This window comes from Somniosus microcephalus, unplaced genomic scaffold, assembly GCF_052327205.1.
Source record: "Somniosus microcephalus isolate GS21.2 unplaced genomic scaffold, FLI_Smic_1.0 unresolved_chr1, whole genome shotgun sequence".
NCBI lineage: Eukaryota > Metazoa > Chordata > Chondrichthyes > Squaliformes > Somniosidae > Somniosus > Somniosus microcephalus.
The window spans coordinates 31,924,719-31,947,933 of NW_028225179.1; the positions used below are offsets into that span (position 1 = coordinate 31,924,719).

Sequence of the window (23,215 nt, forward strand, 5' to 3'; positions counted from 1 at the left end):
AAACAGACTTACTCCTTCCCTTCTTCAACATCGATGTCATCCACCTCGTACCTGGTAGAGAGAGAAAGAGAACAGCGATGCTCACTCGGGTCAGTGGGAGACAGCGGGACACTGGACATCTCAACAACCCATCAGTGACACGCTCGACACCCCCGACGTGACCCCCAACTCCCCGACCACCAGACCACAGCCTGAAGCGTCAGTCAGACCCTCAGCCCAGTCCCGTTAACAAGGTCGCTCCACCTTTTCCCCACCTCTCTTCGCCACTTCTACTACCATCGTCCCCTCCTCCTCCTGTCTCGCCTCTCCCACCTCTTCCCCCCCCGCCATGACTTTCCCCATCTCCCGAACCCCTCACCGACCCTTCACCCCCCTCCCCTCACTCTCCCGCCCCTCATACACCTCCTCCCCTCGACTCTCTCCCCTACCCCTCTCACACTATCCTCCTCCTCCCTCTCCTCTCATCCCTCTCCCTCTCCCCCCTCCCTCTCCTCCCTCCCTCCCTCTCTCTCCTCCCTCCCTCACCTCTCCTCCCTCCCTCTCCCTCTCCTCCCTCCCTCTCTCCCTCCTCCCTCTCCTCTCCCTCTCCTCCCTCCCTTCTCCCTCTCCCCTCTCCTCCTCACCCTCTCCTCCTCCCCCCTCCTCCTCCCTCTCCTCTCCTCCTTCTCCCCCTCTCCTCCTCGCCCTCATCCTCCCCCATCCCCTCTCCTCCCTCACCTCCCTCGCACCCTCTCCCCCCTCCCTTCCCTCTCACCCTCACCCCCCTCCTCGCTCCCTCTCCTCCCCTCCCCCTCTCCTCACCTCCCCCTCTCCTCCCCCCCTCCCCCTCCCCCTCTCCTCTCCTCCCTCTCACCATCACCCCTCCCCCTCACCCACTCTCACCCCCTCTCTCCCCCCACCTCCCCTCAACCTCACCTCCCCTCCCCCTCGACCTCTCCCCCTCCCTGCCTCTCGCCTCCTCTCCTCCCCCCTCCCTCTCCTCCCCCCCTCCTCTCCACGCCTCTCCCCCCTCCCCCCCGCCTCTCCCCCTCTCTCCTCCCCTCCCCCTCGCCCCGCCTCTCCCCCCCTGCCCCCTCTCCTCCCCTCCCCCTCTCCCTCACCTCCCCTCCCCCCCTCCCCCTCACCCTCTCTCCTCTCCTCCCTCTCACCATCACCCCTCCCCCTCACCCACTCTCACCCCCTCTCCTCCCCTCAACCTCACCTCCCCCTCGACCTCTCCCCTCCCTGCCTCTCTCCCCTCCTCCCCCCTCCCTCTCCTCCCCCCCCTCCTCTCCACGCCTTTCCCCCCTCCCCCCGGCCCCCCTCCCCCCGCCCCCTCTTCGCCTCTCCCCCCTCCCCCTCCTCTCCTCTCCCCCCGCCCCCTCCCCCCTCTTCGCCTCTCCCCCCCTCCCCCCCTCGCCTCTCCCCCCGCCTCTCCCCCCTCCCCCTCTCCTCGCCTCTCCCCCCTCGCCTCTCCCCCCTCCCCCTCCTCGCCTCTCCCCCCTCCTCGCCTCTCCCCTCCCCCCTCCTCGCCTCTCCCCCCTCCCCCTCCTCGCCTCTCCCCCCCTCCCCCCCTCCTCGCCTCTACCCCCCACCCCTCCTCGCCTCTCTCCCCCCTCGCCTCTCCCCCCCTCCCCTCCCCTCTCCCCCCCCTCCCCCTCCTCGCCTCTCCCCCCCCTCGCCTCTCTCCCCCCCCACCCCCCCGGGTCTCCCCTCCCTCGCCTCTCCCCCCTCCCCTCCTTGCCTCTCCCTCCTTCCCCTCCCCCCCTCTTCCCCTCCTCGCCTCTCCCCTCCTCCCCCTCCTCGCCCCTCCCCCCCCCAGGCCTCTCCCCCCACCCCCCGCCTCTCCCCCCACCCCCCGCCTCTCCCCCCACCCCCTCGCTCTCTCCCCCCACCCCCCCTCGCCTCTCCCCCCACCCCCTCGCCTCTCCCCCCACCCCCCGCCCTCTCCCCCCCACCCCCTCGCCTCTCCCCCCACCCCCCGCTTCTCCCCCCACCCCCCCGCCTCTCCCCCCCACCCCTCGCCTCTCCCCCCACCCTCTCGCCTCTCCCCCCACCCCCTCGCCTCTCCCCCCACCCCCTCGCCTCTCCCCCCACCCCCTCGCCTCTCCCCCCACCCCTCGCCTCTCCCCCCACCCCTCGCCTCTCCCCACCTCCCGCCTCTCCCCCCCCTCGCCTCTCCTACCCCCACTCGCCTCTCCTCTTCCCCCGTCGACCCCCCCACCTCGCTCTTCCCCCCCTCGCCTCTCCGCCCCCCCCTCGCCTCTCCCCGATCCCCCCCACACACCACACTCCTCCCGCTCACTTGTTGGCTGTGTGACTGTAGCTGACAACCTCGGCCAGAATCCACTGCTCGTCACCGTCCAAACCCTTCACCCGAGCGGCAACTTTATCCCCAGGCTTCGCCACGTAATCACTGGAGGCCGGGATTGCTCCACAGAGAGGCGGCGGCCTGAGAGAGAAAGGGGGAAGAGAGAGAGAAAGGGGGGGGGGGGGGGGGGGTGAGAGAGAGAGAAAGGGGGGGGGGAAGAAAGAGAGAGAGAAAGGGGAGAGAGAGAGAAAGGTGGGGAGAGAGAGAGAGAGAGACGTTTATTGATTGAATTCATTTTCTGAACTAAATGAACCTAATTCACAAAATGCCCTGGTGGGGTTTGAACTCTCAATCTCTGGATTATTGGTCCTCCCGGGTGTGCGAGTTCCTCAGTGCAACACCGGGTGTGTCGGGGGGTGGAGGATTGAGTAACCGGTGTGAGATTCGAATGGACCAGAGACTGACCCTGAATAATGGGTGTGAGATGGGAATGGATCAGAGACTGACCCTGAATAACGGGAGAGACGTAAAACGGATCAGAGACTGACTCTGAATAACGGGCGTGAGATGGGAACGGATCAGAGACTGACCTTGAATAACGGGCATGAGATGGGAACAGATCAGAGACTGACCCTGAATAATGGGCGTGAGATGGGAACGGATCAGAGACTGACCCTGAATAATGGGGGTGAGGTGGGCAAGAGTATGTGTCTGTGAGGGGCTCAGTCCCGCACCGGGTGAGATCACCTCACTCCGCACTAGGCCGGGGACGGAGCCTGGGTCTTTCCTGCTGTGTGTGCAGGGAGTCCTGGTGCAGTTGGGACGTGAGCCAAGATTACCCCCCCCGCCCCTCCAGCCCAGACTTACTTCTCTCCGGGTTTACCTATCCACAGCGGCAAAGTCATGGCAGATTGCTGAAGAAGCGTCATCAGCACCCCGCGTCGCATAGTTTTCCGCGGAGGCTCGGAGTCATTGTACAGGCCGGCATTCCGGGCAGCTGGATCGAGGGAGGTCAAAACAGGAATTAGGAAATCTCCTTAGAATCCAACCACATTTCCCCACCTCCTCCCTCCCTCCCCCATCCCCGGATTATGGGGCTCTCCCTTTCGCCTCAGAGTCAGAAGATCGTGGGTTCAAGCCACACACACACACGCTCCAGAGATTCGAGCCCCCATAATCCAGACCGACACTCCCCGGTTGCCGGTACTGAGGGAGCGCCGCACTGTCGGGGGGGCGGTACTGAGGGAGCGCCGCACTGTCGGAGGGGCGGTACTGAGGGAGCGCCGCACTGTCGGAGGGGCGGTACTGAGGGAGCGCCGCACTGTCGGAGGGGCGGTACTGAGGGAGCGCCGCACTGTCGGAGGGGCGGTACTGAGGGAGCGCCGCACTGTCGGAAGGGCGGTACTGAGGGAGCGCCGCACTGTCGGAGGGGGCGGTACTGAGGGAGCGCCGCACTGTCGGAGGGGCGGTACTGAGGGAGCGCCGCACTGTCGGAGGGGCGGTACTGAGGGAGCGCCGCACTGTCGGAGGGGCGGTACTGAGGGAGCGCCGCACTGTCGGAGGGGCGGTACTGAGGGAGCGCCGCACTGTCGGAGGGGCGGTACTGAGGGAGCGCCGCACTGTCGGAGGGGCGGTACTGAGGGAGCGCCGCACTGTCGGAGGGGCGGTACTGAGGGAGCGCCGCACTGTCGGAGGGGCGGTACTGAGGGAGCGCCGCACTGTCGGAGGGGCGGTACTGAGGGAGCGCCGCACTGTCGGAGGGGCGGTACTGAGGGAGCGCCGCACTGTCGGAAGGGCGGTACTGAGGGAGCGCCGCACTGTCGGAGGGGGCGGTACTGAGGGAGCGCCGCACTGTCGGAGGGGCGGTACTGAGGGAGCGCCGCACTGTCGGAGGGGCGGTACTGAGGGAGCGCCGCACTGTCGGAGGGGCGGTACTGAGGGAGCGCCGCACTGTCGGAGGGGCGGTACTGAGGGAGCGCCGCACTGTCGGAGGGGCGGTACTGAGGGAGCGCCGCACTGTCGGAGGGGCGGTACTGAGGGAGCGCCGCACTGTCGGAGGGGCGGTACTGAGGGAGCGCCGCACTGTCGGAGGGGCGGTACTGAGGGAGCGCCGCACTGTCGGAGGGGCGGTACTGAGGGAGCGCCGCACTGTCGGAGGGGCGGTACTGAGGGAGCGCCGCACTGTCGGAGGGGCGGTACTGAGGGAGCGCCGCACTGTCGGAGGGGCGGTACTGAGGGAGCGCCGCACTGTCGGAAGGGCGGTACTGAGGGAGCGCCGCACTGTCGGAGGGGGCGGTACTGAGGGAGCGCCGCACTGTCGGAGGGGCGGTACTGAGGGAGCGCCGCACTGTCGGAGGGGCGGTACTGAGGGAGCGCCGCACTGTCGGAGGGGCGGTACTGAGGGAGCGCCGCACTGTCGGAGGGGCGGTACTGAGGGAGCGCCGCACTGTCGGAGGGGCGGTACTGAGGGAGCGCCGCACTGTCGGAGGGGCGGTACTGAGGGAGCGCCGCACTGTCGGAGGGGCGGTACTGAGGGAGCGCCGCACTGTCGGAGGGGCGGTACTGAGGGAGCGCCGCACTGTCGGAGGGGCGGTACTGAGGGAGCGCCGCACTGTCGGAGGGGCGGTACTGAGGGAGCGCCGCACTGTCGGAGGGGCGGTACTGAGGGAGCGCCGAACTGTCGGAGCGGCGGTATGTGGTAAACCACTGTTTGTATTCCTGTTTGTATTCCACTGTGTACATGCCTGGACATGCCTCGGCTGACTCATCCCACAAGTCCTAGTATAAAGGTGACTGCTCCCCAGCCCTTTGTATCCTGGACCGGTCGACCACGCGAGGCAGACCTCCATTCTGTTGTTAATAAAAGCCTTTAGTTACTCTTCTAACTCTCAGTCTTTTATGAGTAATTGATAACGCATCAATTTTATTAACAACATTTTTATAATGGAGAAGATCCTCACACCAGCATGCCTGGACTTAGATCATCGGGAGGCGGACTCATCCACCAAGTTTACTCACTGGCTTAAGTGTTTCGAAAAATTCCTGACCGCCTCCGCAGCAATCAAATCGGACGAGGACAAACTGGATGTCCTGACCTCCAAAGTGAACCACCGAGTGTACTCGGTCATCCAAGACGCGACCTCGTACGAGGATGCTATCAAGCTCCTCAAGGACCAGTACACGCGCCCAGTGAACGAAGTGTACGCCAGGCACCTCCTGGGGAGTCGTAAACAACAACCTGGGGAATCGACCGTGGAATACCTTCAGGCACTGTCTGTGCTTGGCCGGGCCTGTGGTTGTAAGGATGTAAAGGCCGCCGTGTACACAGAGGAACTTATCCGGGACGCTTTTGTAGCGGGCCACAGATCCAATTACACCCGACAGCGATTGTTGGAGCAGAGTGACCTCGACCTCAACAAGGCCTCTGAACTCGCACTATCGTTGGATGCAGCCTACCAGGGCATGGATGCCTACTCCTCTGCACCGTGGACGCCGCGGGGAACGACAGCCTGGGACATGGTAGGACCGCCTCATAGCGCCGTGCCACCCCAGCCACACCCCAACTACCGCAGCAGTGTCCCAAGGCCAGACAGCAGTGCCCCAAGGCCAGAAATGCTACTTCTGTGGCCAGGCAAAACACCCCAGAGCGCGCTGCCCGGCGAAAAACACGATCTGCTCGGGCTGCGGGAAGAAGGGACACTACGCTAGCGTCTGCAGGGCCAAAGCCACCCCGAACCCTAGCAGCGCCGCGTGTGGGCCATGCGGGCCGCCATCTTGGACCTCCCCGGCCATGTGCGAATCACCGGTACAGCGGCCATTTTGGACGCCTCCAGCCACATGGGGATCATGGACGCCGCCATCTTGGACGACAGCCGGGACGCAGCAGGCCCCCGACACCGCCTCATCTGATACCCGCAGCGACACACCGACCCCTACGCTGGCATCCGTTACACTGGACCAAGCGAGACCGCACCAACTGGCCAGTTCCACAATGGACATTAAGGTAAATGGTCACGATACAATCTGCCTTTTTGACTCTGGGAGCACGGAGAGCTTCATCCACCCCGACACGGTGCGGCGTTGCTCTCTCCCAGTCCTGCCTGCGCAACAGCGGATTTCTATGGCCTCCGAGTCCCAGTCGGCGGACATCGGCGGCTACTGCGTAGTGACACTCGTAGTAGACGGGACCGTGTACGATCATTTTAAACTTCTGGTCCTGCCTGACCTCTGCGCTGCCGTCCTGCTGGGGTTAGATTTTCAGTGCCACCTTAAAAGTGTTACGATGGCGTACGGTGGACCCCTACCCCCACTCACAGTCCGCAGCCAGCAGCTTCCAAATTGCCCGCCGCGCACCAGGTGCAACCTCTCCACACTCAGAGTCACCCCCCACCACTGTTTGCTAACCTCACCCCCGACTGTAAGCCCATTGCCACAAAGAGCAGGCGATACAGTGCCGGGGACAGGGTTTTCATTAAAACCGAAGTGGAGCGGCTCCTGAAAGAAGGGATTATTGAGGGCAGCACCAGCCCCTGGCGAGCCCAGGTTGTGGTCGTTAAGACCGGCGAGAAGCAGCGCCTGGTCATCGACTACAGCCAGACAATAAATCGCTACACCCTGCTGGACGCCTACCCACTCCCCCGTATAGCTGATATGGTCAACCAGATCGCGCAGTACCGCGTCTTCTCGACCATTGACCTGAAATCAGCGTACCACCAGCTCCCCATCCGCCCTGAGGACCGCCAGTACACTGCCTTTGAGGCAAACGGCCGCCTCTATCACTTCCTTAGGGTTCCCTTTGGCGTCACCAACGGGGTCTCCGTCTTCCAAAGGGAGATGGACCGGATGGTAGATCAAAATGCGTTGCAGGCCACTTTCCCATATCTGGACAATGTGACCATCTGCGGCCGTGACTTGCAGGACCATGACGCAAACCTCGAAAAATTCCTCCGCACCGCCCAACTCCTAAACCTGACATATAACAAGGAGAAGTGCATATTCCGCACAAACCGCCTCGCCATCCTTGGCTGTGTTGTGGAACACGGAGTCATCGGCCCCGACCCCGACCGGATGCGTCCCCTTATGGAACTTCCACTGCCCCACTGCCTCAAGGCCCTGAAGAGGTGCCTAGGGTTTTTCTCCTATTACGCCCAGTGGGTCCCCTACTATGCGGACAAGGCCCGTCCGCTGATCAAGTCCACCTCTTTTCCCTTGACGGCAGAGGCCCGCTTAGCCTTCCACCGTATCAAGGAGGACATTGCCAAAGCCACCATGCACGCAGTGGACGAATCCATCCCCTTCCAGGTGGAAAGCGACGCGTCCGACTTTGCCCTGGCCGCTACCCTCAATCAGGCGGGGAGACCCGTGGCCTTCTTTTCACGAACCCTCCAGGGCCCGGAGACCAGACACTCCGCTGTTGAGAAGGAGGCCCAGGCGATTGTGGAGGCTGTGCGTCATTGGAGGCACTACCTGGCCGGAAAACGATTTACCCTGCTCACTGACCAGCGTTCAGTTGCTTTTATGTTTAACAACAAGCAGAGGGGCAAAATCAAAAATGACAAGATCTTGAGGTGGAGAATCGAACTTTCCACCTACAATTACGAGATCTTGTACCGGCCCGGGAAGCTAAATGAACCCCCGGATGCGCCAGCGCGCAGATCGATAGACTGCGGGCCCTCCACAATGACCTCTGCCACCCGGGGGTCACCAGGTTCTTCCACCTCATCAAGGCCCGCAACCTGCCTTACTCTATTGAGGAGGTCAGGACCATGGCCAGGAACTGCCAAGTCTGCGCTGAGTGCAAACCGCACTTTTATAGACCAGACAGGGCCCACCTGATAAAAGCCACTCGCCCCTTCGAGCGCCGATTTTAAAGGGCCTTTCCCCTCCTCCGACCGCAATGTGTACTTCCTCAATATTATTGATGAGTACTCCCGTTTCCCGTTCGCCATCCCCTGCCCGGACATGACCAGTGCCACGGTCATTAAGTGTCTGAACAACCTCTTCACCCTGTTCGGTTTCCCCAGCTATATCCATAGCGACCGGGGCTCATCGTTTATGAGCGACGAACTCCGTCAGTACCTGCTAACTAGGGGTATTGCCACAAGCAGGACCACCAGTTACAACCCCCGGGGGAACGGACAGGTGGAAAGAGAAAATGCGACAGTCTGGAAGGCCGTCCTGCTAGCCTTAAAGTCTAGGGGCCTTCCAACCTCCCGCTGGCAGGAGGTGCTCCCCGATGCGCTCCACTCTATTCGGTCACTGCTCTGCACTGCCACTAATGCCACCCCTCATGAGAAAATGTTTGTCTTCCCAAGGAAGTCCACATCGGGGACATCGCTACCGCCATGGCTGACGTCCCCAGGGCCGGTCCGACTGAGAAGACACGTGAGGACCCATAAAACGGACCCCCTGGTCGAGAGGGTCGACCTCCTCCACGCCAACCCCCAGTATGCTTACATCGCATACCCGGACGGGCGGGAGGACACAGTCTCCATAAGAGACCTTGCACCCTCGGGGGCCGCAGTAACCCACTACCCACTACCACCCCCCCCCACGATCCGATATCCAGCCCCAGCAGACGGCAGGCCTGGGCCCCGCGACCCGCTCGACATCTACGAGGACGACACGCCTGTGCCACAGCCTACGCTGGACTCGACGCCGGAAACTTCACTACCCCTGCCGTCGCCACGCCGATCACAGCGGCAGACAAGACCTCCGGAGAGACTCCAATACACTAACTTTTAATACACTTCACCCCGCCGGACTCAATTTTAAACAAGGGGTGAATGTGGTAAACCACTGTTTGTATTCCTGTTTGTCCTGTTTGTATTCCACTGTGTACATGCCTGGACATGCCTCGGCTGACTCCTCCCACAGGTCCTAGTATAAAGGTGACTGCTCCCCAGCCCTTTGTATCCTGGACCGGTCGACCACGCGAGGCAGACCTCCATTCTGTTGTTAATAAAAGCCTTTAGTTACTCTTCTAACTCTCAGTCTTTTATGAGTAATTGATAGCGCATCACGGTACTGAGGGAGCGCCGCACTGTCGGAGGGGCGGTACTGAGGGAGCGCCGCACTGTCGGAGGGGCAGTACTGAGGGAGCGCTGCACTGTCGGGGGGGGCAGTACTGAGGGAGCGCCGCACTGTCAGAGGGGCGGTACTGAGGGAGCGCCGCACTGTCGGAGGGGCGGTACTCAGGGAGCGCCGCACTGTCGGAGGGGCAGTACTGAGGGAGCGCTGCACTGTCGGAGGTGCTGTCTTTCAGACGCAACATCAAACCGAGGCCCCGTCTGCCCTCTCAGGTGGACGTAAAAGATCCCATGGCCACTATTTCGAAGAGGAGCAGGGGAATTCTCCCCAGTGTCCTGGCCAATATTGTGCAACAGGATCGAGGGGCTGAATGGCCTCCTCCTGTTCCTGTGCAACAGGCTCAAGGGGCTGAGCGGCCTCCTCCTGTTCCTGTGTAACAGGCTCGAGGGGCTGAGCGGCCTCCTCCTGTTCCTGTGTAACAGGCTCAAGGGGCTGTACGGCCTACTCCTGTTCCTCTGTTTCCCCTCCCGAATACCCAGTGTCACTGCCCTACCTATTCGCCGTTCCTCCAACATCGATTTGATCTCCGCGATCTTGTCCAAAGCCTTTCGTAGTATGCTGCGGAGGGGGAGAGACAGAGGAGGGGGAGAGACAGAGGAGGGGGAGAGAGACAGAGAGAGTTGGTGTCATTATTCAACAATACATAATTTTGAATCAGTCAGTATCATTCTCTCTCTCTTTCGCCTGAGTAAGAAGCTTGTGGTTTCGAGCCCCCCACACACACACTCCAAAGACTCAAGCCCTATTCCAGGCCGACACTCCCCGGTTGCCAGTACTGAGGGAGAGCCGCACTGTCAGGGGGGCAGTACAGAGGGAGCGCCGCACAATCGGAGGGGCAGTGCTGAGGGAGTGCCGCACTGTCGGAGGGGCAGTACTGAGGGAGCGCCGCACTGTCGGAGGGTCGGTACTGAGGGAGCGCCGCACTGTCAGAGGGGCAGTACTGAGAGAGCGCTGCACTGTCGGAGGGGCAGTACTGAGGGAGCGCCGCATTGTCGGAGATTAAGTACTGAGGGAGCGCCGCACTGTCAGAGGGGCAGTACTGAGGGAGTGCCGCACTGTCGGAGATTAAGTACTGAGGGAGCACTGCACTGTCGGAGGGGCAGTACTGAGGGAGCGCCGCACTGTCGGAGGGGGAGTACTGAGGGAGCGCTGCACTGTCGGAGGGGCAGTACTGAGGGAGTGCCGCACTGTCAGAGGGGCAGTACTGAGGGAGCGCCGCACAATCGGAGGGGCAGTGCTGAGGGAGTGCCGCACTGTCGCGGAGGGTCAGTACTGAGGGAGCGCCGCACAATCGGAGGGGCAGTGCTGAGGGAGCGCCGCACTGTCGGAGGGGCAGTACTGAGGGAGCGCCGCACTGTCGGAGGGGCAGTACTGAGGGAGCACTGCACTGTCGGAGGGGCAGTACTGAGGGAGCGCCGCACTGTCGGAGGGGCAGTACTGAGGGAGTGCTGCACTGTCGCGGAGGGTCAGTACTGAGGGAGCACCGCACTGTCGGAGGGGCAGTGCTGAGGGAGTGCCGCACTATCAGAGGGTCAGTACTGAGGGAGCGCCGCACTGTTGGAGGGGCACCACCAAATAGATCTGATTGCTGTTTGTGGGAGCTTTCTGTGCGCAAAATGGCTTCCACATTTCCCTGCATTACAACAGTGACTACACTTACAAAAAAGTACATCACTGGCTTTGACACTCTTCAGGGCGGGGGGGGTGGCACCAGCCCGCATTGAAAGTGTATTTGGGACATCCTGAGATGGTGAAAGGGGCTTTGGGACATCCTGAGGTGGTGAAAGGGGCTTTGGGACATCCTGAGGTGGTGAAAGGGGCTTTGGGACATCCTGAGATGGTGAAAGGGGCTTTGGGACATCCTGAGATGGTGAAAGGGGCTTTGGGACGTCCTGAGGTGGTGAAAGGGGCTTTGGGACATCCTGAGGTGGTGAAAGGGGCTTTGGGACATCCTGAGTTGGTGAAAGGGGCTTTGGGACATCCTGAGATGGTGAAAGGGGCTTTGGGACATCCTGAGGTGGTGAAAGGGGCTTTGGGACGTCCTGAGTTGGTGAAAGGGGCTTTGGGACGTCCTGAGATGGTGAAAGAGGCTTTGGGTCGTCCTGAGATGGTGAAAGGGGCTTTGGGACGTCCTGAGATGGTGAAAGGGGCTTTGGGACATCCTGAGGTGGTGAAAGGGGCTTTGGGACGTCCTGAGATGGTGAAAGGGGCTTTGGGACATCCTGAGATGGTGCAAGGGGCTTTGGGACGTCCTGAGGTGGTGAATGGGGCTTTGGGACATCCTGAGATGGTGAAAGGGGCTTTGGGACATCCTGAGGTGGTGAAAGGGGCTTTGGGACGTCCTGAGATGGTGAAAGGGGCTTTGGGACATCCTGAGATGGTGCAAGGGGCTTTGGGACATCCTGAGGTGGTGAATGGGGCTTTGGGACATCCTGAGATGGTGAAAGGGGCTTTGGGACATCCTGAGATGGTGAAAGGGGCTTTGGGACATCCTGAGATGGTGCAAGGGGCTTTGGGACGTCCTGAGGTGGTGAATGGGGCTTTGGGACATCCTGAGATGGTGAAAGGGGCTTTGGGACATCCTGAGATGGTGAAAGGGGCTTTGGGACATCCTGAGATGGTGAAAGGGGCTTTGGGACATCCTGAGGTGGTGAATGGGGCTTTGGGACATCCTGAGGTGCTGAAAGGGGCTTTGGGACGTCCCGAGGTGGTGAAAGGGGCTTTGGGATCTCCTGAGGTGGTGAAAGGGGCTTTGGGACATCCTCAGGTGCTGAAAGGGGCTTTGGGATCTCCTGAGATGGTGAAAGGGGCTTTGGGACATCCTGAGGTGGTGAAAGGGGCTTTGGGACGTCCTGAGATGGTGAAAGGGGCTTTGGGACATCCTGAGGTGGTGAAAGGGGCTTTGGGACGTCCTGAGATGGTGAAAGGGGCTTTGGGACATCCTGAGATGGTGAAAGGGGCTTTGGGACATCCTGAGGTGGTGAAAGGGGCTTTGGGACGTCCTGAGTTGGTGAAAGGGGCTTTGGGACGTCCTGAGATGGTGAAAGAGGCTTTGGGTCGTCCTGAGATGGTGAAAGGGGCTTTGGGACGTCCTGAGATGGTGAAAGGGGCTTTGGGACATCCTGAGGTGGTGAAAGGGGCTTTGGGACGTCCTGAGATGGTGAAAGGGGCTTTGGGACATCCTGAGATGGTGCAAGGGGCTTTGGGACATCCTGAGGTGGTGAATGGGGCTTTGGGACATCCTGAGATGGTGAAAGGGGCTTTGGGACATCCTGAGATGGTGAAAGGGGCTTTGGGACATCCTGAGATGGTGAAAGGGGCTTTGGGACATCCTGAGGTGGTGAATGGGGCTTTGGGACATCCTGAGGTGCTGAAAGGGGCTTTGGGACATCCTGAGATGGTGAAAGGGGTTGTGGAAATGGAGGTTCTATGAAGCGTCATCAGGAATGGAGATCTCCCTCGACGGTCCTTCAATGTTGAGGCATCAACGATTCTAGTGCAGCCTTCGTACGACCCACACACACACGCACCCGCGGGAGAATTACCGTGACGCGACTGTGTACCCGCGCCCTCTCGGACTCACTTACTTGCACTCTGCTTCTGCATCTGCCTTGGCGGTGGTGTAGAGACCCCTGAGCTTGGTGCGATAGTACGGAGATACTGGAGACAGAGAACGGAGATAAGCAGCGTCAATGGAATTCTCTCTCTCTCTCTCCCTCCCTCCACCATCTACCCAATTTCCACCCCACCCCGTAAACCTCCTCCCGGGTGAAATTCCCGCCGCCCCTCCGTATCCTGACCCGCACCGCTGTTGGAACGAGCCCCAACACAAGGGGGATTAGGATTCACCAAATCGCTTGTTTCCACATCCCGTCCTGGATGAGACACCATATCCTCCCGTTAAATATCGGGATGATCCAAGGCAATCTCTCCAATCAGGTTTCCGCCCCGGCCACAGTACCGAAATCTTATTGAAACATATAAGATTGTGAAGGGGTTGGATCGGGTGGATGCGGGGAGGATGTTCCCGATGATGGGTGAAACTAGAACTAGGGGGCATAGTCTTAGAATAAGGGGCTGCTCTTTCAAAACTGAGATGAGGAGGAACTACTTCACTCAGAGGGTGGTAGGTCCATGGAATATGCTGCCCCAAAAAGCTGTAGAAGCTACATCATTACATAAATTTAAAACAGAAATAGACAGTTTCCTAGAAGTAAAGGGAATTAAGGGTTACGGGGAGCGGGCAGGAATTTGGACATGAGTCTAGGTTCGGATCGGTCATGACCCTGTGGGTAGCGGAGCGGGCCCAGGGGCCGTGTAGCCTGATCCTGCTCCTATTTCGTGTGTCTAATTCTGTTAGATTCAGGAGATGGTTCTGTGATAGTGGATTGGCGGTTAGGATCAGATCAGCCATGATCTTATTGAATGGCGGAGCAGGCTCGAGGGGCCGATTGGCCTACTCCTGCTCCTATTTCTTATGTTCTTATGTAACGGCTCCCCTCAAAGTCACAAATGACATCCTTTGCGACTGTGACAAAGGTAAACTATCCCTCCTCGTCCTTCTTGACTTGGCTGCGGCCTTTGACACGGTTGACCACTCCATCCTCCTCCATCGCCTCTCCACCGTCGTCCAGCTGGGTGGGGCTGCACTCGCCTGGTTCCATTCTTATCTATCTCATCGTAGCCAGAGAATCACCTGCTACGGCTTCTCTTCCCGCTCCCGCATCGTTACCTCTGGTGTCCCCCAAGGATCGATAGACATAGAAGATAGGAGCAGGAGTAGGCCATTCGGCCCCTCGAGCCTGCTCCGCCATTCAATGAGATCATGGCTGATCATACAAATTCAGTACCCTGTCCCTGCTTTCTCCCCATATCCCTTTAGCCTTAAGAAATATATCTAACTCCTTCTTGAATATATTTAATGAATTGGCCTCTACTGGCTTTTGTGGTAGAGAATTCCACAGGTTCACCACTCTCTGGGTGAAGAAATTCCTCCTCATCTCAGTCCTGAATGGCTTACCCCTTATCGTTAGACTGTGGCCCCTGGTTCTGGGCTCCCCCGTACAGTAGAGATACAGTCAGTGACACAGGGCGCTGGGGAGAGGAGGGGTTACTGAGTGACAGTATGAGGGAGCTGGATTAACATCAGTAGAGATACAGTCAGTAACACAGGGCGCTGGGGGGAGAGGGGTTACTGAGTGACAGTGTGAGGGAGCTGCATTAACATCAGTAGAGATACAGTCAGTAACACAGGGCGCTGGGGGAGAGGGGTTACTGAGTGACAGTGTGAGGGAGCAGGATTAACATCAGTAGAGATACAGTCAGTAACACAGGGCGCTGGGGGGAGAGGGGTTACTGAGTGACAGTGTGAGGGAGCTGGATTAACATCAGTAGAGATACAGTCAGTAACACAGGGCGCTGGGGAGAGGGGTTAGAGTGACAGTGTGAGGGAGCTGGATTAACATCAGTAGAGATACAGTCAGTAACACAGGGCGCTGGGGGAGAGGGGTTACTGAGTGACAGTGTGAGGGAGCTGGATTAACATCAGTAGAGATACAGTCAGTAACACAGGGCACTGGGGGAGAGGGGTTACTGAGTGACAGTGTGAGGGAGCTCGATTAACATCAGTAGAGATACAGTCAGTAACACAGGGCGCTGGGGAGAGGAGGGGTTACTGAGTGACAGTGTGAGGGAGCTGGATTAACATCAGTAGAGATACAGTCAGTGACACAGGGCGCTGGGGGAGAGGGGTTACTGAGTGACAGTGTGAGGGAGCTGGATTAACATCAGTAGAGATACAGTCAGTAACACAGGGCGCTGGGGGAGAGGGGTTACTGAGTGGCAGTGTGAGGGAGCTGGATTAACATCAGTAGAGATACAGTCAGTGACACAGGGCGCTGAGGGAGGGGGGTTACTGAGTGACAGTGTGAGGGAGCTGGATTAACATCAGTAGAGATACAGTCAGTGACACAGGGCGCTGGGGGAGAGGGGTTACTGAGTGACAGTGTGAGGGAGCTGGATTAACATCAGTAGAGATACAGTCAGTAACACAGGGCGCTGGGGGAGAGGGGTTACTGAGTGGCAGTGTGAGGGAGCTGGATTAACATCAGTAGAGATACAGTCAGTGACACAGGGCGCTGGGGGAGAGGGGTTACTGAGTGACAGTGTGAGGGAGCTGGATTAACATCAGTAGAGATACAGTCAGTAACACAGGGCGCTGGGGGAGAGGGGTTACTGAGTGACAGTGTGAGGGAGCAGGATTAACATCAGTAGAGATACAGTCAGTAACACACGGCGCTGGGGGGAGAGGGGTTACTGAGTGACAGTATGAGGGAGCTGTATTAGCATCAGTAGAGATACAGTCAGTAACACAGGGCACTGGGGGAGAGGGGTTACTGAGTGGCAGTGTGAGGGAGCTGGATTAACATCAGTAGAGATACAGTCAGTAACACAGGGCGCTGGGGGAGATGGGTTACTGAGTGACAGTGTGAGGGAGCTGGATTAACATCAGTAGAGATACAGTCAGCAACACAGTGCACTGGGGGAGAGAAGTTACTGAGTGACAGTGTGAGGGAGCTGGATTAACATCAGTAGAGACACAGTCAGTGACACAGGGCGCTGGGGGAGAGGGGTTACTGAGTGACAGTGTGAGGGAGCTGGATTAACATCAGTAGAGATACAGTCAGTAACACAGGGCGCTGGGGGGAGAGGGGTTACTGAGTGACAGTGTGAGGGAGCTGGATTAACATCAGTAGAGATACAGTCAGTAACACAGGGCGCTGGGGGAGCGGGGTTACTGAGTGACAGTGTGAGGGAGCTGGATTAACATCAGTAGAGATACAGTCAGTAACACAGGGCGCTGGGGGAGAGGGGTTACTGAGTGACATAGAAACATAGAAGATAGGAGCAGGAGTAGGCCATTCGGCTCCTCGAGACTGCTCCGCCATTTAATGAGATCATAGCTGATCATCCAAATTCAGTACCCTGTCCCTGCCTTCTCCCCATATCCCTTTAGCCTTAAGAAATATATCTAACTCCTTCTTGAATATATTTAATGAATTGGCCTCCACCGCCCTCTGTGGTAGAGAATTCCACAGGTTCACCACTCTCTGGGTGAAGAAATTCCTCCTCATCTCAGTCCTAAATGGCTTACCCCTTATCCCTAGACTGTGACCCCTGGTTCTGGACTCCCCCGCCATCGGGAACATCCTTCCTGCTTCTAGTCTGTCTAGTCCTGTTAGAATTTTATAGGTTTCGATGAGATCCCCTCTCATTCTTCTAAACTCTAGCGAATATAAGCCTAATTGACTAAATCTCTCCTCATACGTCATTCCTGCCATCCCAGGTATCAGTCTGGTGAATCTTCGCTGCACTCCCTCCATGGCAAGAACATCCTTCCTCAGATATGGTACACACTGCAGCCACGGTGCGCCGGTGGTGGAGGGAGTGAATGTTTAAGGTGGTGGACGGGGTGCCCATCAAGCGGGGCTGCTTTGTCCTGGATGGTGTCGAGTTTCTTGAGTGTTGTTGGAGCTGCAACTCATCCAGGCAAGTGGAGAGTATTCCATCACACTCCTGACGTGTGCCTTGTAGATGGTGGAAAGGTTTTGGAGGACTGTGGTAAACCACTGTTATACCTGTCTGTGTCTGTATGTGTATTCCACTAGGTACAGGTCTGGACATGCCTCGGCTGACTCCTCCCACTATTCCAAGTATATAAGTGACTACCTCCCAGTCCCTTAGTATTCTGGACGGGTCGACCACTCGAGACTAGACCTTCATTCTTTAGTTAATAAAAGCCTGGTTGTTACTCGCTCAACCTCAGTCTTTAGAGTAATTGATGGTGCATCAATTTTATTAACTAAATATTTATAAATGGAGAAGATCCTCACACCAGCATGCCTGGACCTGGACAGTCGGGAAGCGGACGCTTCCACCAAGTTGGCTCATGTGCTTCGAGACATTCCTGACTGCCTCCACTGCGGTCGTAACGGATGCGGACAAACTGTCTGTCCTGATCTCCAAGGTGAACCACCGAGTGTACTCAGTCATCCGGGACGCGACCTCGTACACAGCCGCCCTCCAGCTCCTCAAGACCCAGTACACGCGCCCTGTGAACGAAGTGTACGCCGGGCACCTCCTGGGGAGTCGCAAGCAACAACCTGGGGAATCGACTGAGGAATACCTCCAAGCACTGTCCGTGCTTGGCCGGGCCTGTGGGTGTAAGGCGGTAACGCCCGCTAAGTACACGGAGGAACTGATCCGGGATGCCTTCGTAGCGGGCCACAGGTCCAACTACACCCGACAGCGACTGCTGGAGCAGAGTGACCTCACCCTCGACAAAGCCTCCGAAATCGCACTAACGCTGGACGCAGCCTCCCGGGGCATGGATGCCTACTCCTCTGCACCGTGGACACCGCGGGGAACGACAACCTGGGACACGGTAGGACAGCCCCATAGCACCGTGCCACCCCAGCCACAGCCCAACAACGGCCCAACCACCGCAGCAGTGTCCCAAAGCCAGACAGCAGTATCCCAAGGCCAGAAATGCTACTTCTGTGGCCAGGCCAAACACCCCAGAGCGCGCTGCCCGGCGAAGAATGCGACCTGCTCGGGCTGCGGGAAAAAGGGACACTACGCCAGCGTCTGCAAGGCCAAAGCCACCCCGAACGCCAGCAGCGCTGCGTGTGGGCCGGGCGAGCCGCCATCTTGGGCCCCCAACAGCGCCGCGTGTGGGCCGCCATCTTGGGCCTCCCCAGCCATGTGCGAACCACCGCAGCAGCAGCCATCTTGGACGACTCCAGCCACATGGGAATCATGGACGCCGCCATCTTGGACACCAGCCGGGACGCAGCAGACCGCCAACCCACCCCCCCCCCATCTGATACCCGCAGCGACACACCAACCCCTACGCTGGCCTCTGTTACGCTGGACCAAACGAGACCGCACCAACTAGCTCGGTCCAAAATGGACGTTAAGGTAAACGGCTATGCAATAAACTGCCTTTTTGACTCCGGGAGCACAGAGAGCTTCATCCACCCCGACACGGTGCGGCGTTGCTCTCTCCCAGTCCTGCCTGCGCAACAGCGGATTTCTATGGCCTCCGAGTCCCAGTCAGCGGACATTGGCGGCTACTGCGTGGTGACACTAGTAGTAGACGGGACTGTATTCAATAATTTTAAACTCCTGGTCCTGCCCGACCTCTGCGCTGCCGTCCTACTGGGGTTGGATTTCCAGTGCCACCTCAAAAGCGTTACGATGGCGTACGGTGGCCCCCTCCCCCCACTCACAGTCCGCAGCCAGCAGCCTCCAAATTGCCCGCCGCGCACCAGATGCAACCTCTCCACACTCAGAGTCCCACCCCCCCCCACTGTTTGCTAACCTCACCCCCGACTGTACGCCTGAGAATATAGAATGCAAAAATAAGGTAACAACTCGCTCCGCATGGCCAAGGACCCTGCCAACCTAAAATGGAGGACCCTGTTAGCCTAAAATGGTGGTGCAATGTCGACATCGCTGAGTCACTTGCATATTGTGAGAGATGATCATGTTAATTCAAGAAACTGAAGGCAGCAGGAAGTAAAATGCTAATATGGCTGGCACCCACGATGTCACACCTTGCTGGTGGAACAATGTAGGGTGGAGTGCAAAGGGTATACTGACAATAGGCGATCCGAAAACACATTACCATGCATTACCATAATGATTAGGTGATCGTGAAACCATTACCTGCATATTTTCTATATTATAAACCATTCAGTGAACTGTGACTTCTTTATTTCAAACTGCCAGGCCAGGACATCACTTTAAACTGTGTACGTGCCTCGCTCGGGATTGGTGTAGAATGTACGATGTGTTAATGTCTTTTCAAAAGTAAAGTATAATAATGTGACCCACTGTATGAAAGATTGCTTGCTCTGGTGGAACCTGTCGAGACTCTGCTGGAGTCAGAACGGTGCTGTATCAGAGTAAGTCTCCCGGGACAACAGAATAAAACAACTGTTGAACTAAACCAGTATTCGACTCAGTGTTTGTACTGAACCAGATTGAGGACCAAAAAAATCCGTTTCAACATTTGGTGTCAGAAGTGGGATCTCAACGGACGATCACCGAGAATTCGCGAAATTAAGAGCCGAACTAGTTTTGGACGTGAGAGGAGGAAATGGGCCCCCGGAGTGAGTATGTTTAAATTTACCACTTCGGTTTTCCTCTGATCCGTAAGTCCGATAAAAGTTTTGCCACTCGCTAATTCTTGTGTGGTGTCCCGACGAGATCTGGGTCAATCTGGCGAATACTGTGTAAATTTAGGAAATAAGTATCCAAGTCGGGTAAAGCGCCGGCCTTGTATTTCACTTGGCCCGCTCAGGCTCCGATTGGACTAAAAAGTAGATAAGTGATTTTAAAGAAAGAGAAAAGGAATACTTGAAAGAAAGTAAAAAGAGAGAGTCGGGGACTCTAGAGCTATAGCAACTTGTACTCGGGGAGTGCAAGATAAGGGTCGTATAAGTAGAATAATTAGGCTAAGAATACCTGTACCAGGTGGTGACAGAGGCTAAGAATACCTGTACCAGGCGGTGACAGAGGCTAAATTTACGATTTGAATAATTAGGCTAAGAATACCTGTACCAGGTGGTGACAGAGGCTAAGAATACCTGTACCAGGCGGTGACAGAGGCTAAAATTACTATTTGACTATAGACGACTCACTGTGTTTTTGTTAAGTCTAAGTGTTGTACTGTGTTTTTGTTAAGTCTAAGTATTGTAAGTATTGTAGTGTTGCGTTTCATTTTGTGTGCCGGTATCCGTGAAATATATAAGACACGTGCAAAAAGTAACTCGAATCCTGAAAAAGAACCCTTAGTGTAAGAGAACCATGGGTAATTACCTAGATACCACAAGTGATGAGGGCAGTGCCTTACAAACCTTATGTGACCAATACCCGGACAAAGCCCAACAATTGAGACAACTCTCAGGGGGTTTAAATAAAAAGTTAGGCAGCGAACAATGGCCACTAGGGGGTCCCAAAAGCTTAGAAACGGTTAAACAAGCTCAAGAAGTGATTTGGAAAAAGAATATGGGAAGTAAGACTAAGAAACTAATTGGACTCTGGCGACAGTATTGCCAAGAAATTAAAGACAGTTCCCTATTAGCCAGCTGGCAAGAGAATGCTGTTAAGTTAGGAATAAAGTTAACCGAAGGAGGAAATCCTAAACCCATTGAAATACTTAAGAAAGAATGTGCACATGAGAAAAGGTCAAAATCTGAAATGGCGCCAGATAAAAAGGATAAAAATGAACTACGTAGTTCAATGGTTGGCCTTAGGTTGACCGAGGGAGACGGAACAGATGAGGACTTAAACAATTGGACAATTAGAACTCCTACCGCGCCACCTCCTCAGCCACCCCAATATAATAACATTTATCCCGACCAACCTCTTACAAATCAGACTGGCTTGATCCCTATTACGTCCGTTACCAGTCCACCGACACCCTCCCTTACTGTCCCAAGTCACTCCCCAATCACGCCGACTTCTGATGTTTATGTAGACCCTGTTGCTTGTCGAACCCGATCGAAAGATCCAACAAATCCCAAGAAAGACGTGAAACCGGGGAATACCCCTAGTCTGAATTGGCAGAAGAAGAAACGTAGACCCAGACAATCAGTACAACATAAACCAGCAAAAGCAGATGACACTGACTCATGTAGTGACCTTACTGATTCTGAAGACAACCTTTCACCCTTAAACAGTTCCGACTCAGAACCCGAAATTAGCCTTACTAAACCAAAACGAACGCCCAGAAATCTGCCGGTAAGAACAATGCCAAACCCGAATGCAGCGGCTGCCGCAGCCAACCCCACCATAGATGTATTTTTCCCTTGGAAACCTAATGAGATAATGGCTATCCTAACCGGTATGCCAGACAGGAAAAAGGCGCCGGCTAGGTTTGTGGACTTTCTTCGAACCACGATACAGGTGTACAATGCAGACTCCCGAGATCTATGGGCTTTGATTCAACAAGTTTTAACTCCTTCCGAACACACTAGATTTTTGGAACGCCTGACTCACCCTAATCATGCCGCTTTAGAGGCCGCCCACGCCCTCACAGCTGATAGGGAGCGACGCATGTTTGCAGCACTCAATGCTACACTCCAAAAACCTATCAATATATCTAATGTCCTAGATACTAAGCCAAAGAAAGATGAGGGACCTGAGGAATTTTTGGAAAGATTCTGTGAGGTTTATCAGGGACAGTCAGGGGACACCAATTACCAAGCAGGAGCCAATTCACCCCAATTCTGCGCCATTCTGATGAACTGTCTCCCGGCTGCTGTGGCGACAGCCGTTAAAACCAATAATATGAACTGGGCAGAAAATACTCCAACTCAAATGGCTAGAGCCGTAAAGTATCATTGAAAGAGGGTAAAGGTTCGGAGAACCAACCCCAGAAGACAGTAAAAACAGAATATGTCGTGAAGGAAGTCCCAATTCAACCACACACGATAGACAAGACAGGGTATCAGATGGAACCTCAATACTGTAACCCTGGAGGGGTAGACTCTCAGAATTATGGATATTACCCTCATCCAAACGGCTTCAATGCTACTGCATACGGCCAACCCTACGCCACTCCACAACAGAATTACGGAGGTAGAGGAAGGGGTAGAGGACAAGGACGGGGATACCAAGGTCAAAGACAAGGGCAGTGTTATAACTGTGGAAAGGATGGACATTGGGTCAGAGACTGCCCATCCTTAGCCTCTGGAGACCCACCTAGGAGAGGCAGGGGAGGATGGAGAAGAAACGGAGGAGGACCTAGAGGCAGGGGAGGATATACCAATTTCTCCCAGAATAATCCATTCCCACAGAATTGACTAGCTAATCTAGTGACCAGCAGTTCACAGTCGGCCAAAGAACCCTTATTAATGTTGCAAATCCAGGATCAATGGTACCCCTTTTTAGTAGACACTGGAGCCGCCATGTCCTCTGTCCAATCGTACCTTAAACTTCCCCGATCCAACAAGACCCAGGAATTATCAGGCTTCCAAGGTCAAAGGACCAAGTATGCTATGTCAGAACCAGTTCAGGTGACCTACAAAAATCAATCTGCAACCCACCAATTTGTAATAACTACCGGCTTGGACTGCAATTTAATGGCCAGAGACTTACTATGTGCATTCCAACTCAAACTTGATTGTGGTGATGAAGGAATAGCAATAGGACATTGGGCAAATAAAAGGCAATGTTATGTTTCGACTACACCTCAATGGTGGTCACTCGACCTCAATGCATCCTCCTATCATGTGACACTGGCATATGATCGAAGTGGAAAGGATAGGACCCTTGAGGAGTATTTTAAAAATCAGGAAGGTACGGAATGGACAATCTACCTCAAGGCTGTAGTAACTGGACCTGAGGGAAAAGCAGAGTTTGTGCAGGTCCCCTTACACTTGTGGAAGCAGCCTTCGACAGTGGCCCCTCATATCACGCGGGAAGTTAACCAGTCTTTCCACGCCAAAGATTTGGGGCCCATGGTAAAACGAGCAATCGATCAGGCAAACCCTGAATGCCACCAGCCGCAACAGTTACCCGGAGGTCTGATGGTCCAATTTTACCAAAACCCTGAGCCTAGCCTGACAGTGGTGCATCGTCATGTAGGGAAAGATATACTGGAGTATGTGAATCCCCAGGTATGGGCCGAAGACCCAACGCATGTAGGTCTAACCGGCATACAACCCATCGAGATCCCAGTGAAGGAAAATGTGACCTTGCCAACGGTACGACAATACCCTTAGAAGCAGCAAGCTATTCCGAGTATAGACAGACTCATTAAGGGAT

At 56.4% G+C, this 23,215-nt stretch overlaps 1 protein-coding gene across 1 annotated transcript in view; it reads right to left on the bottom strand.

The window, feature by feature from the left end:
- The window catches only part of sgf29 (SAGA complex associated factor 29), a 51,161-nt gene that overhangs the window by 13,830 nt on the left and 14,116 nt on the right, over positions 1–23,215 (bottom strand). Inside the window, exons 3-7 of the mRNA XM_085974222.1 lie at positions 12,967–13,039; positions 9,873–9,937; positions 3,158–3,287; positions 2,285–2,431; positions 13–51 (exon numbers count right to left, since the gene is read on the bottom strand). Coding sequence (XP_085830348.1) covers positions 13–51; positions 2,285–2,431; positions 3,158–3,287; positions 9,873–9,937; positions 12,967–13,039 — 454 coding nt within the window. The remainder of the gene's footprint in view (positions 1–12; positions 52–2,284; positions 2,432–3,157; positions 3,288–9,872; positions 9,938–12,966; positions 13,040–23,215) is intronic.